The sequence below is a fragment of the Folsomia candida genome, unplaced genomic scaffold (genome assembly GCF_002217175.1).
Source record: "Folsomia candida strain VU population unplaced genomic scaffold, ASM221717v1 Fcan01_Sc029, whole genome shotgun sequence".
Classification (NCBI taxonomy): Eukaryota; Metazoa; Arthropoda; class Collembola; order Entomobryomorpha; family Isotomidae; genus Folsomia; species Folsomia candida.
This window is the reverse complement of record NW_019091221.1, coordinates 1,720,556-1,732,814: the sequence shown is the minus strand read 5'-3', so window position 1 is coordinate 1,732,814 and position 12,259 is coordinate 1,720,556. Positions and strand designations below refer to the sequence as shown.

The 12,259-nt window shown below is 35.8% G+C and overlaps 1 protein-coding gene across 1 annotated transcript; it reads right to left on the bottom strand.

Annotated features, from left to right (window-relative positions):
* Positions 1–7,738: 7,738 nt before the first annotated feature.
* LOC110860152 (immunoglobulin superfamily containing leucine-rich repeat protein) lies at positions 7,739–10,461 on the bottom strand. The gene is made up of 4 exons (XM_022109214.2): positions 9,908–10,461; positions 9,124–9,529; positions 8,081–8,510; positions 7,739–8,002 (listed from the first exon to the last, which is right to left on the bottom strand). Exons 1-4 carry the CDS (start codon positions 10,395–10,397, stop codon positions 7,895–7,897), a joined length of 1,434 nt encoding a protein of 477 aa, XP_021964906.1. The 5' UTR covers positions 10,398–10,461; the 3' UTR covers positions 7,739–7,894.
* Positions 10,462–12,259: the final 1,798 nt, after the last annotated feature.

The following is a 12,259-nucleotide window of genomic DNA, read 5'->3' as shown; positions in this document are numbered from 1 at the left end:
CATTTTTCATTTTCTACTATTCTTTTTGCAACCTGTTGTAGATAAAACGTTTTTGCCCTGGTCATTTTCTTTAGTTGCTGCATAAAATTTTCAAAGTCAAACGCACTAATATTGTCCAATCGCCCGAAGTTTATAGCATCTTCATTAATATGTAGCAATCCGTGTACGTTATAAACCATAAAATTTACGTCATAAACTACTTTTGATTGTGATACAAAACTTACTAACAATCGTTTGGCTAAAGCATTCCACTCAGGATCATCAGCATTGGCTGACAAAAGAATGAACATGGCACAATGGAAATAGAGGAAATGATTATAATACTCCGTAGGAAGGATATTTTTTAGTGCTACAGGCCCTGTGTATAGCATGATTGTCCTAAACTCGGTTGCCTTAAAATTGTCTACTTCATTTAGACTTCGTGGTTTTCGCTGAAAATCACGTGGCATGAAAGTTTTAAAACTTGCAAATCTATCAGAAATTTGGTTTATAATTTTACTTTGCATCCTATGGGGCAATTTCCCTTTAGTCCATTGCCGAAGGAGCTTACGCATGATACCTAGGCAGCACATGTGCATATAATCGTAGGGAACCTGTGTCACTAAACCTATTTTTAATTTTGATAAAGGGGTAAAAAATTTATGGTGATCGTCGTGCAATTGTGTACGAAATGATTCATCTGTACGAGAAGCTGAGTCTAATTCTGTATAAATCACACTTTTCCCAAATTCACCATGCTGAACACATTTCTCGCACCCTGAATAACTATTGTGATTTTTAATTCCTTTAATAAAACTTCTAGCTGGAGCATCCGCAATAATACTTGAAACTCTAAAATGAAATTTTTTACCTAAATGATTTAGCCCATCTTTCTCTAATATTATTGCTTCGTTTACAAAATCATTTAGAAAATCTAAATTAAGCGGCTTTTGGAAGTATTGGCCAAAATTGTGACCTTGTGCTTCTGCTCAATGGAACTCCATCAACACCTACACATATTGTTACCAGATTATCACCAAAACTTTGAAATAATTTGATAAATATTGTCGACTTTGGCTGCACAATTTCAGCAAAATTTGTAATTAATCTTCTCAAATTATTTTCTATTCCAAAGTATACAAACTCCCCACCAGAAATAAAAAGAGTTTTAACTACTCGAGGAGTTTCTAATAATGTGCGAGGGTCAAGGGGTACATCTAAGTTGGAATTTTCAGTTAATATATGTAAAAGGTCCTTTAAGGCGACATGCGTAATATTATGAGACAAAGCCCATTCCCTAATCTTTTGAGAAAATACTGGCTGCTCTAAATTGAGGGAGTCATTTTGATTATCAGAACTGGTAAAGCTAAAACTGTTACTCTCTGATCTCGGTGACTGTTCTAAATTATTAGATCCAAAACCAACTATAGGAGATTCTAACACTGATTCGCCTGTCAGATACGATGTGGACATTGGAATTGTTGATGCAGTGGAACAATCGATATTATGGAGAAGAGATGTTACTTCCTCCTTTCGTCGTCTTCTTTTTGTTCGATTTGACGTGAGCATTTTTTCGTCTCACTTCTCGTCCGCCGTCTCTATCGTCAGCACCTTTCAACCAAACGGCAACGGAATTTCCAATTTCGTGGTCCGTCGATGAACTGTAGCCCTTAGTTAACCTCACCGATTCTAAAGTAAACAAATCTTTAAATACACCTCAATCTGTATTAACTTGTTTTGAACTTGTCTATTTTACCTCTTATAACTTGGTAAATTGGCGCATCCTTTAAAGCAACTTCAATATCTTTCCCTGCTCCGGTAATAGTAGTGATTTTCGCAAGATTATTTGCAAAAACCTTACCTAAAATTTTGCTAACGACACCAGACAGTCTATTTGCACTAAAGACAACTCGGTGACCTGAAAAGTGAATATATATAAATATATGACGTTCGGTTTAAATAATTTAATAATTTATTTAATTTTGAACCCTAACCAAACAATCACGATTCTCTGGCACCGCCTTTATCCATGCATTGAGTGACTGAAACTCGTCCACCGTCTCCACAGGTATTTTGTGCAGTTTTATTTTTGAAGGAATTGATATGTTAATTCCGCCAGATCGTCGTAGAAGTTCTGTGACGAGTTGGTCCAATTTAGTCAACCGTTCAAGGACAATTTTCTCAAATTCTGTGTATAAATGTATGCAAGTTACACAATAAAATTGTACAAAAAGTGTAAACATGTAAAATGTTTAAATGGGTTTAAATTTTTACGAGTAATATTTCTGCCAACTGCCGTCCCACTGTATCCAGGTAGATTGCTAACACTTCGAGAAGAATCACTTTCATCAGGTTTTGAAGTCAGTGCTACAGGATCAACCAGAACTAATTTTGTGCCAGATGTGATAGGGCTATTATTTGGACCCACTAAAATTATAAAATTAAACGTATCACCAAATAAGTAAAATAATAACCGGCAATTAAAAATATGAATTTTATATTAAGGAGGTTGGTTGTGCTCGGAATCACTTGAATAATTTAGTACGTCTGGTTTTGATTTGGAAGTGGGGGGTAGAGTAAATGCTTTCGTGGGAACCTCGATATCACTCCCGTCTACTGAATCCTTGCATGGTGACGATGAAGATGTTGACGATTTTTTCTTCTTCTTTGGCTTATTTCGCTTCCGTCGTCTAGGAAGATGACTTTCCTCATCATCCACAGTAGTTTCAAATGTTGACTGGTTTGACTTTTCGGCTAATCGAAGTACGATAATCGCATCCTCAAAAGTATCTAGAATAAGCAAAAAAGTAATTATGTAATGTGCACAAATATTTGAACTAATTATTGATTTATCTAGTTACCTTTAACTTTCAAAATTTTGCAAGAATGTCGACCCCAATTTTCTTCCGGTGCCTTGTGTTTTTTAACCATAGATGTGACGTTGGGTGATGATGGCCAGTGGACTATTGATGTGTCAATGAACCAATTTGTAGACACAATAGATACAGAATTATCATCCTTAATAAATTCGACAACTGCGAATTTATCTTTCGGGGGAAGAGTGATTTTAGCCATGCTGCCAGAATCTCGTGCTGAAAATCGATTTAAGTTTGTATTCTACGCTGCGGACGATAGGTGGCGTCGCATGGAATAATTGGCCACTAAAGGCCCGACTTCGTGCCGACATTTATTATTAAATGCATTTTAAATATGCTTTTGCCAACGTTTTCCCACTTTCGGGGTGAGGATATGTAGTTTCTTCGGGTACCGAATTTTTAAATTATTCAAGTGGGGAATGGTTGGCAAAGTCGGCCTACCATTGACCACCCTTGCCACTCTAGAATATTCTTCGGCCCGATAATCTTGGCGAGTAGGGGTATAAACATTTCTTCCAACAAATTTAGATTTCCTGGAAATTCTTGCTACCATTCTGTAACAAATTTATGTATAATTCCACCCCAAAGGTAATTGTTTATTCGTCACATATTTTTTTCATAATTTCACACAAGTAGAAAATGATAATCCTACAAATTTCAACCATAAATGATCCACCACTTGCAAAAAAACAACATTCCATAATTTAAAAACAATCAACTTTCACTCTCAATCCGAGTAATTACATCATCACGGTAAAACAATGGAATCATTATGCAACACAAACAGTAATCATGATAAGTAACCTTCGAATTCAGTAAACCAACCCTTCACCTCTAGATCACCGCTAAGTCTACAATAGATAGATAGATATTTATTTCAGATTGATATGGCGGCGACCTTTACAATCATATGTTTATATCATTACAATGATTTAATTAACGGGTGATCTTAATGTAGAAATCATTAATATAACACTAGTAATAATAACTAAAATTAACTAACCTATACTAATTTACACACTATCGAGATAAACAAGTTGTACCTTAAATTAATTAGACTTTACAAATGTGCACCTCTGCGACAGTTTCTAAGTCTCCAATAGGTATACATATGGTTACAATGAAATGTAAAATATGTTTATACATGTGCTTTAAGTTTACTGTTTGTATCTCCTTAGAACCTTCTTATACTAAGGATCTATTTCATTTTCTCGCCACAATGTTGCATTACTTTTAATTATTAATTGTTTACCAAAAATCACTTCCACAATTAAATGAAATGCATAAAAATTGATGCCATTACACGCTCGATTGCGTCAATTTTACGTTCCTGTACAAATTGTAGTTACTAAATTTGCACATATGGAAAAATTTAATTCCGTAATCGCATTTTGCTACATCTTATCTTGACCCTCATTAGTTTTGATTTGCACCAATAAATCACTCTTCTTACTGATGAATAAGTTCGCTTACCAACTTGTATCATGCCTTTGCAGATCGCGTTATAATTTTCGACAATAAAAAGCACACTACTAATCCCAATAATCACACCGGATAGCACGAATATAGTTATAATTCCACCATAAATCGACATTGGCTTAAACAATCCCTCTCCACTAGGTGGTTTTCGGCCTCTCTTTGTATAAATTCGACGACTAATCTCCTCCTCCAATCTCGAATAAATTCCAGACTCTACTAACCCTACAAAATATTTCGGAACCTTTGAACCCCATCCGCCTTCAAATGTCCACGCTCTCATACCCGGTCTCATATTTCCCCTCCCTTTATAAAATTTTCTGTGTGGATATTTCCCCGCGTAATATTTCAATTCTATATCGACTTGATTATTTTCTCCGATGAGGATACTCTTTTCACAGTGAGAAAGTTCCTTTTCGGCATATCCTTGATATTCGGCCATGTTCGCATATCTGCTTCCACTCGCTTTAAGAAATTTAGCCATTACCCGCGGCAACAGGATATGTTTTGGGCTCAGAGTTAGAAATTCGATCAGCTCGTCTCGTCTAATACGATTGGGTCGAATATTCTCGGCCCACTGCCTAATATCGATTTGAAAAAACAAAAACGATGATATATCTTCATAACTGTGGTCTTGCACCATCAAAAATTGAAAACAATTAGGATCCGATGATTTGAACGGGTCGCGAACATTGTCCCAATTTTCCAAAATCATAGAAAAATTCATGTCAGTAGTATTCACATAGAATCCTGTGTGTTTTGATAGTAGAGATTTTTCGCAAATGACCTCCTCAAACGTATCGGGTGTGTAGCCTCTTAACGGGGCATTAAACTCGGAAATCATCAAACTGCTGTAGCAATTCGTCAAGAGTACAGCGGCGGGACACCAGGCGCTAAATATGATGCGAAAAAACTGTGATACTTCAACTTTCTTTGGTACCGAGGTTGCATCGTCGAGCAAAATGGCGACAAATGGTAGCCAAATTGAAGTAAATAGTGTGGCATCGGTGGGAAGAGCGATTAATTTATAAATTGCCATTAAGACAATTAGTATTGTCAATGTGGTGAGTACTGCGACCCACAATGAGCTAGGGAATGGGGTCAAGTAGAATTGGAACGAAATATACTTGTCTTCATAGCATGATAGGAAATTTAAACTGCGGGATTTCGTTACTACACTTGCAAACCTTGCGTCCAAATGTACAATTTCTGATTTAATAATAGGAGAGTGATGATTATTATGCAGATGTACTAGTACTATAGTAGAATTCGATTTGCCTAAGATAAGTTTTGCCATGTAGATATGCATATTAGACCATTGTTTTGTATCGAAAGGGTTCGGCATCTCGAATTGTAGCGCATTATTAGGAATGGCTAAATTATGTAGGTTTGACAACGTCCCGACGCCATGAACGTACTTCCAGATGTGTGAGAAACGTGCCAGTTTTTGATACTTTTTCAAAATATTTCCATCCCGAAAAACCCCACATACCGTTTGTTCCAAGATAGGTTTGCTTCGCGTAGTATGGACGCACAGCTTATACGACGATCTGTTTTCAGCTTGATGAAAGAATAAAAATGCAAAATTCTGTATATCATACCAAGGAATGATATCTATCATATTTTCGGTAAGTATGGTCTTCATAAATTTCACTTCCAAGTCTACTCCGGCATTACTTGGGTTGGCGATGATAAACACATAAACGTTTTTGGTTGACGTGATAAACGTTTTCTGAACAAAGTTTGCGCCGTTCCGTTTATATATAGCGTCTGGATCGTTGAAGTAGAGATGGACGACGGTCGCGATTTCAATCCATCTTGTGTAATCTTTTCCGCCAGGGTGTCTACTCTGATGTAGTCGTCTTGAAAACAAAACACTAATTTTACACTGGGCAGGACGTACCTTGGAAATGTCGATGGGGAATGGATATAGTTTCTTTTTATAGTAATAATATCGGAAAATGTAGTAAAGTTTGTATGCACGAATCATCTTAACGATCGTAGTTGGAAGGGGTGTGTCATAAAGGGGAAAATTGTCCGGGAATGTGTTATCGTGTAAAATTCGAAGATCACAGTTGCTAATTCCGCGAAATAGATCGGTATATTGATTAGCAAAGCAAGATTCAAGTTTGAGAAGAATTAAACAGAATTTTAAACATTTGGAATACATTTTAACATGACCAAAAACGGCTTGGAAAGGTTTACTTTTTCGAACTTGGTTATTTGTGGATCAAGGGAATGAATTTGTATTGCTGGTAATTCAATTGTTTAATATTTTACTCCTTGCGAATAAAGCAAATGTGACTGTTTGCAAATTATTTTCGAATCTGTTATCGAACATATGGCGCTGTTATGTACATAAGTGATAAAATGAAAAAGAAAGGCTTCATTAGATAAATGGAGTTTCTCCTAATTACAATAAGTGAAATATTGGGGGTATTCATGCAAACTAAAAATATAGTATTGTATAAATTCTTAAAAAATGTATACGCGACATGTATGAATTTCGTTTAGCATCGCATTTTCCAATATAATTCAACCAACTTATCTAAATTTTAATGACAATAGTTACAAAAATATTTACATGTCTTGTCATCAGAAATAATTTTAAAGTTTGGGACGTTATGTTTCATCATGATATGCCTCATTGACTTGGAAACCCTCATTAGTTTGAATGTTTGACATAAACACTTTTATTAATTTACTAATAATATTTTTAAGTTGGTATCATGCAATACGCTTATGTACATAATTTAAATATTTGCTGGTTGTGATACAAAAGAAAGTTAAAGAAAACAGATTAACTTTAATCAACTTCTTTTCTAATACCGGTAGAGTGATTGATAAATTTTAAACAAAGATAATATATCCACATAAAAACTACTTGAAATCTACTTATTTATTTGTGTATTTTGTTAAAAAAATTCACCATTCTTTGGATATTTGACAAATTTCGGCATTAATCTTTTCTTTGTACATTTCGCAAACGTTTCGACACTATATATGTATCAGAGATCGACGCCGCCGCGCCGACGCCGCTGACGCCGACTACTTTTTCGACGGCGCCGCCGCCGATAAAATTTGTCGGCCCGCCGCCGTTCCCCAAAATTTGACGCCGAATTAAAAATTTAGTAAAATCAATTAAAATTCAGCAAATCTCAACGAATTGCATAGAATGAGATAAGAAATAAGATTTTATGTTTCAACTTACACTTATTGTATTTAAAACTACATGATGCATATTTTTTTTTGCTTAGAAATTTATGTAAAATTGCATTTTCAACCCGAAGCAGGGCTTGAGTAAGCCATTCAAAAATGGAAATCATTATCACTTTGCAAAACTACGCCAAAAAATAAATTCGGGGTATAATTCTAATACAGGAGAGACTAAATACTATGTAGGGTTTGTACAAAATTGTAAAATTTATTGCTTTTGTCCATATCAAAATTATGTAAGAGTTATTAATTAAATTAATTTTCATTTCAATAAGAATGCAAGGAAAAGGTTGAATAAAAAAACATGAAATATGGCTACTTTTTGCAAAATTTATAACTATGTCTACTCATTCACTCTTATTATCGCCGTCTTGCCAAGTTTCAGATTTCTCTCCAATATAACTCGGAGGTGGTGTTGGCTCCACGTGAGGATTCGCATCTCCTGGGACCAACGTCTGTACAAAGAAATTCGCAAATTATAAATAATTGTATTCTCTAAACAAACGATGTTACATAAATATCTATTTACTTACGTGACAACAAGGTTTGTATGTTAGTCGAACCACAACGAGACTAAACATCGCGACCATGATCAAAATTACTACAGCTTGGATGCCAATTATCACAGATAAATTTGTGACTAGCGAAGCCTCATAATTAGTTTTGGTGCCGTATTTCTGCAAAATCTGAGAGGTCGAAGTTTGAACTTCTGGGTCAATCGTGATCTCATTTCTGGATTCAGACACACTTTCCGGTCTCGTTGAGGGGGTGGTATAGTCTGAAATTGTGATACCCTGATAGGCCCAGCCGTGCCGATTTTTCACCGTGCACCAGAATGTCGAAGGATCCATGTAGGCCGAACTATTTGCCCAGATTTCAACCCTACTTTCCCAATTGTATCGGTATAATTGCCCCGTCTGCGAGGGGGGTGGGGACACGGTGTAAATGGAAATCCCGTTCCCACTGAAAGTAAAAATTCAGAATTTTAAACTTTGTAACGTTACGAGTCGTAAGTTACGACTACAAAGATAAATAGATAATTAGTCTTTATTTCGTGATTTTATTTGATTTTAATACTTATATGATGTGATTTTTGTGATTTTACTAGTCGCCATCTAGCGGCTTAGATGTTAACCAATTATGCAATATCGCTATATGGCGACTATTAACATCAGATTAACATCACATAGATCGCATTAAGTCACATAAATCACATTAAGTCACTTAAATCACATTAAGTCACATCAAGCAAAATAAATCACATTAAGTCACATAAATCACATTAAGTTACATAAATCACATTAAGTCACATAAAGCAAAATAAATCACATTAAGTCACTTAAATCACATTAAGTTACATAAATCACATTAAGTCACATAAAGCAAAATAAATCACATTAAGTCACATAAATCAAAATAAATCACATTTTATTGTGATTTCAGTCATCCTAGATGACAAAAGTTTCCACAAAATTCAAATATCTTGTCCTTAAGCATACACATTTTCTCAGGTGTGAGTAATGAAATGGAAAATTGGTAACGATTCGTCACAATTAATTTTTACACATCAATTTACCTCGTTAGCAAATCACCCGTGTGATTTGGACCTTGCCTCCACTCAAATTCCGGCCCTGGGTAACTTTCCGCCACACATGTTAGCAGTATCTTCTTCCCTGTAACTTTTGACGACACCTTTATATCCCGCACTGGACAACCCAGATCTCCCGGTGGGATCGTGGATAACACTCGACCCCTCAAATTATCCGGCGTTTGACAAACCACATCTCCCGAGACATCGACTTTCCTCACATAGCGGAGATAGTCGTTTAGAAAGTGCATGTGGCAATCACATCTCCACGGGTTGTCTCGCAATGTGAGGTTGCTGAGAAAAATTGCACCTTCAAAATTTGTCCAGCTCAATGTCTCCAACTTATTGGAGGCCAGATTTACTACGAATGCAAACTTGTTCCTGAACGGGTAACCTGTAAGTAAATTTCATGTGAAAATATAAACTACCTACAGAACAAGTTCAAGGATTGCAAAAAAATAGGCGCCATCTATCCACGTGTGCGAATATTACGCCTGCGTTTTTGTAATCAGATCGCGGTGTGATTTAATATAATTTATTCTGATTTTAATATTCGCCATCTAGTCATGTGCTACAAAGTTAACATTTACACGGCTAGATGGCGACCATTAAAATTACAGTATTCCAATTAAATCACAAATCACGTGAATTCATCAAGTGTGATTTTCACACCATTATACGACGGATGGCGGCTAGTCCTTCACCTTTTTTTGCACTGGAGTCATAGAAACACTAAAATGTGTAAACATTGCCTACATAGATAAGTACTCACCTGGTGGAAGTTTTGTCATCGAGCAATTACTCAGATCCACCATTGCGTTTATTGCTACGGGTGCAAAGGAAAGTTGCTTGATCGGATTGCCACTTAGGTTCACGTATTCCGGGGAGTGTGTGTAACGGTCCAATTTTACGGAAGATATTTTGTTCTGGCTGAGGTCGACGTGGACATTTTGGAATTCTGTGATTCCCAGAAATGCCGCCTCATCCACCTCTACAAGTCCGGAGGAGGACAAATTGATCGATTTCAGGTTGTAGAATCCCGCATTGATGAAGACGTTGGAGGTCAAATGGGTCAAGGTGTTGGTGGGGGAGGAGAGGTCGAGGTGCTGGATGTTAGAGGGGTCAGAAAAGGTCGGTATGGACGAGCAGTCGGAACATTTCAAGGTGGCACTGGACAATGAACATGTACAGGGTGTCACGGGACGAGAGAGGGTGGACAATACGAGGACAAATAAAAACACACGGGGTAGAAGGGACGTCATTGTTATGTGAATAGTACAATGACGAAGGGAGCGATGTATCCGCCTGGACGGAGAAGCAAGGACTGTAGAATGTAATGGAAAGACTGATGGTTGTATTTGCTAAACTAAGGAAAAGACAGGGTTCCGTGTCCCTAGTGTAATTAATTGCACATGGTAAACAATAATTACACAATGTCATTACCAAGTTTGGTAAAGTTTGGTGATGAATAAATTAACAAATATGAATTTCTTGTATTTTAAGTTGCGCAAAAATTGTTAAGTTTTAATTGACAATAGTAACTACGTTCACATAGAGTAGTACCGATTCCGACTAATTATCCTAGGGAATCATGGGATTTTCGAGCTTCTAAATTTTTATTTAAATTTAAAGAATTGATTCTTATTCCCACATCAGCCCAGAGTTGACATAGATTTGTTGGGAATATTCCCAAATTTGTTGTTGCTCCCATAGAATTTTACGCAATATGTACCACCCTGGTTCAATATAACCTTGAGAAATATTGTATTCTTGGAAAAAGGTTCAGCATTCCAAGCATGAAAAGATGTGAAGGTCGAGAAGAAGAGTTGGGTAGATAGAGTTTTAACTTGAGACTCGATCGGTTATGTGGACTTTCCAGTTATTGGAATAATCCTTAAGTCTAGAATTTTTGACTTTTATCCAATGCGTCGTTTTAATCTGGAATAAAATCTTAAATTTATTACAAATTAATTCAAATAAATATATGTAACTTCTTCGAATAATTATGAATCATTAATGATAGCTTTATTTTGATGAAAACGTGGTAAACAAAGCTATTTTTAATATAGTCACCTAAAATCTGAATCTATTGTTATGTAAAATGAGACCACGATTATTAATTTATTCGGACAAATCATGTGATTATGACTGACGAATTCTACATGTATTAAATAATCAATAAAAGTTTTGAAAAGAAATGTATTTATATAAAGGTCTGATTCGCATTCCAGGTATTGGGACTATGAAATTGGCGAATTGCACGTGTAGCAAAAATTATATAAATAATTTCATCATCGATCACTTGACAGATTTTAATATGCTTAAAATATTCCAATAATCTTACGTACGTGTCAGCATTATAAATTAAAATTTTCCACCAGATGTTCATCATTGTTATATTTCATCAAAACGGGTATAAAACGGTGCAATATTCGATATCAATTTAATTCACTTGTCTGAATTTTGATCCAACACTAAGTAAGATAAATCGTCATCGTTATGAAAACCTTCATCATTCTGCTCTTCTTCGTTGCAATGGCGATGGCGGCCCCACAAGTGGAATTCGGCAGTTTTTCGGCTGGATCGAACACTGATTCTGAAAACGTCCTTTCTGGAGCGTTCGGCATCGGATCGGGATATGGGGGTGGTGAAGAAATCAATGGCGGGATGGTACGATCTGCAGGAAACGATTGTTGTTGGAATAGCGAACCGAAGTAGGTTTCAAGAAGAAAAAACATACAAAAATTTTCAAATATTACCCTTCTCTAAGTGATGAATTGTTATCTGGACTGATTTATTCGGGGAATATGCACTGTAATTCAAAAATTTTCAATAACACCGCATTATGTTGAATTTGTAAAACTAAAATAATATTCAATTGCATTCAAGGAATTAAAATATTGTTACGCAAATTACTCAAGTGCATATCTTCGGCAAATTAAATAAGGTTACGTGTTCATTATGTATTTCGTTTTTACAAAACCTTTAAGGATTTATTATGCGAATTCGATCACACAAAAGTACATATTTTACCACATTTTATATTCATCATAACTCATAAGATAGATAAATGCTGTTCAACAAAGAAAATTATAGTCATGTCCAGTGTTCCCAACTTGTAATT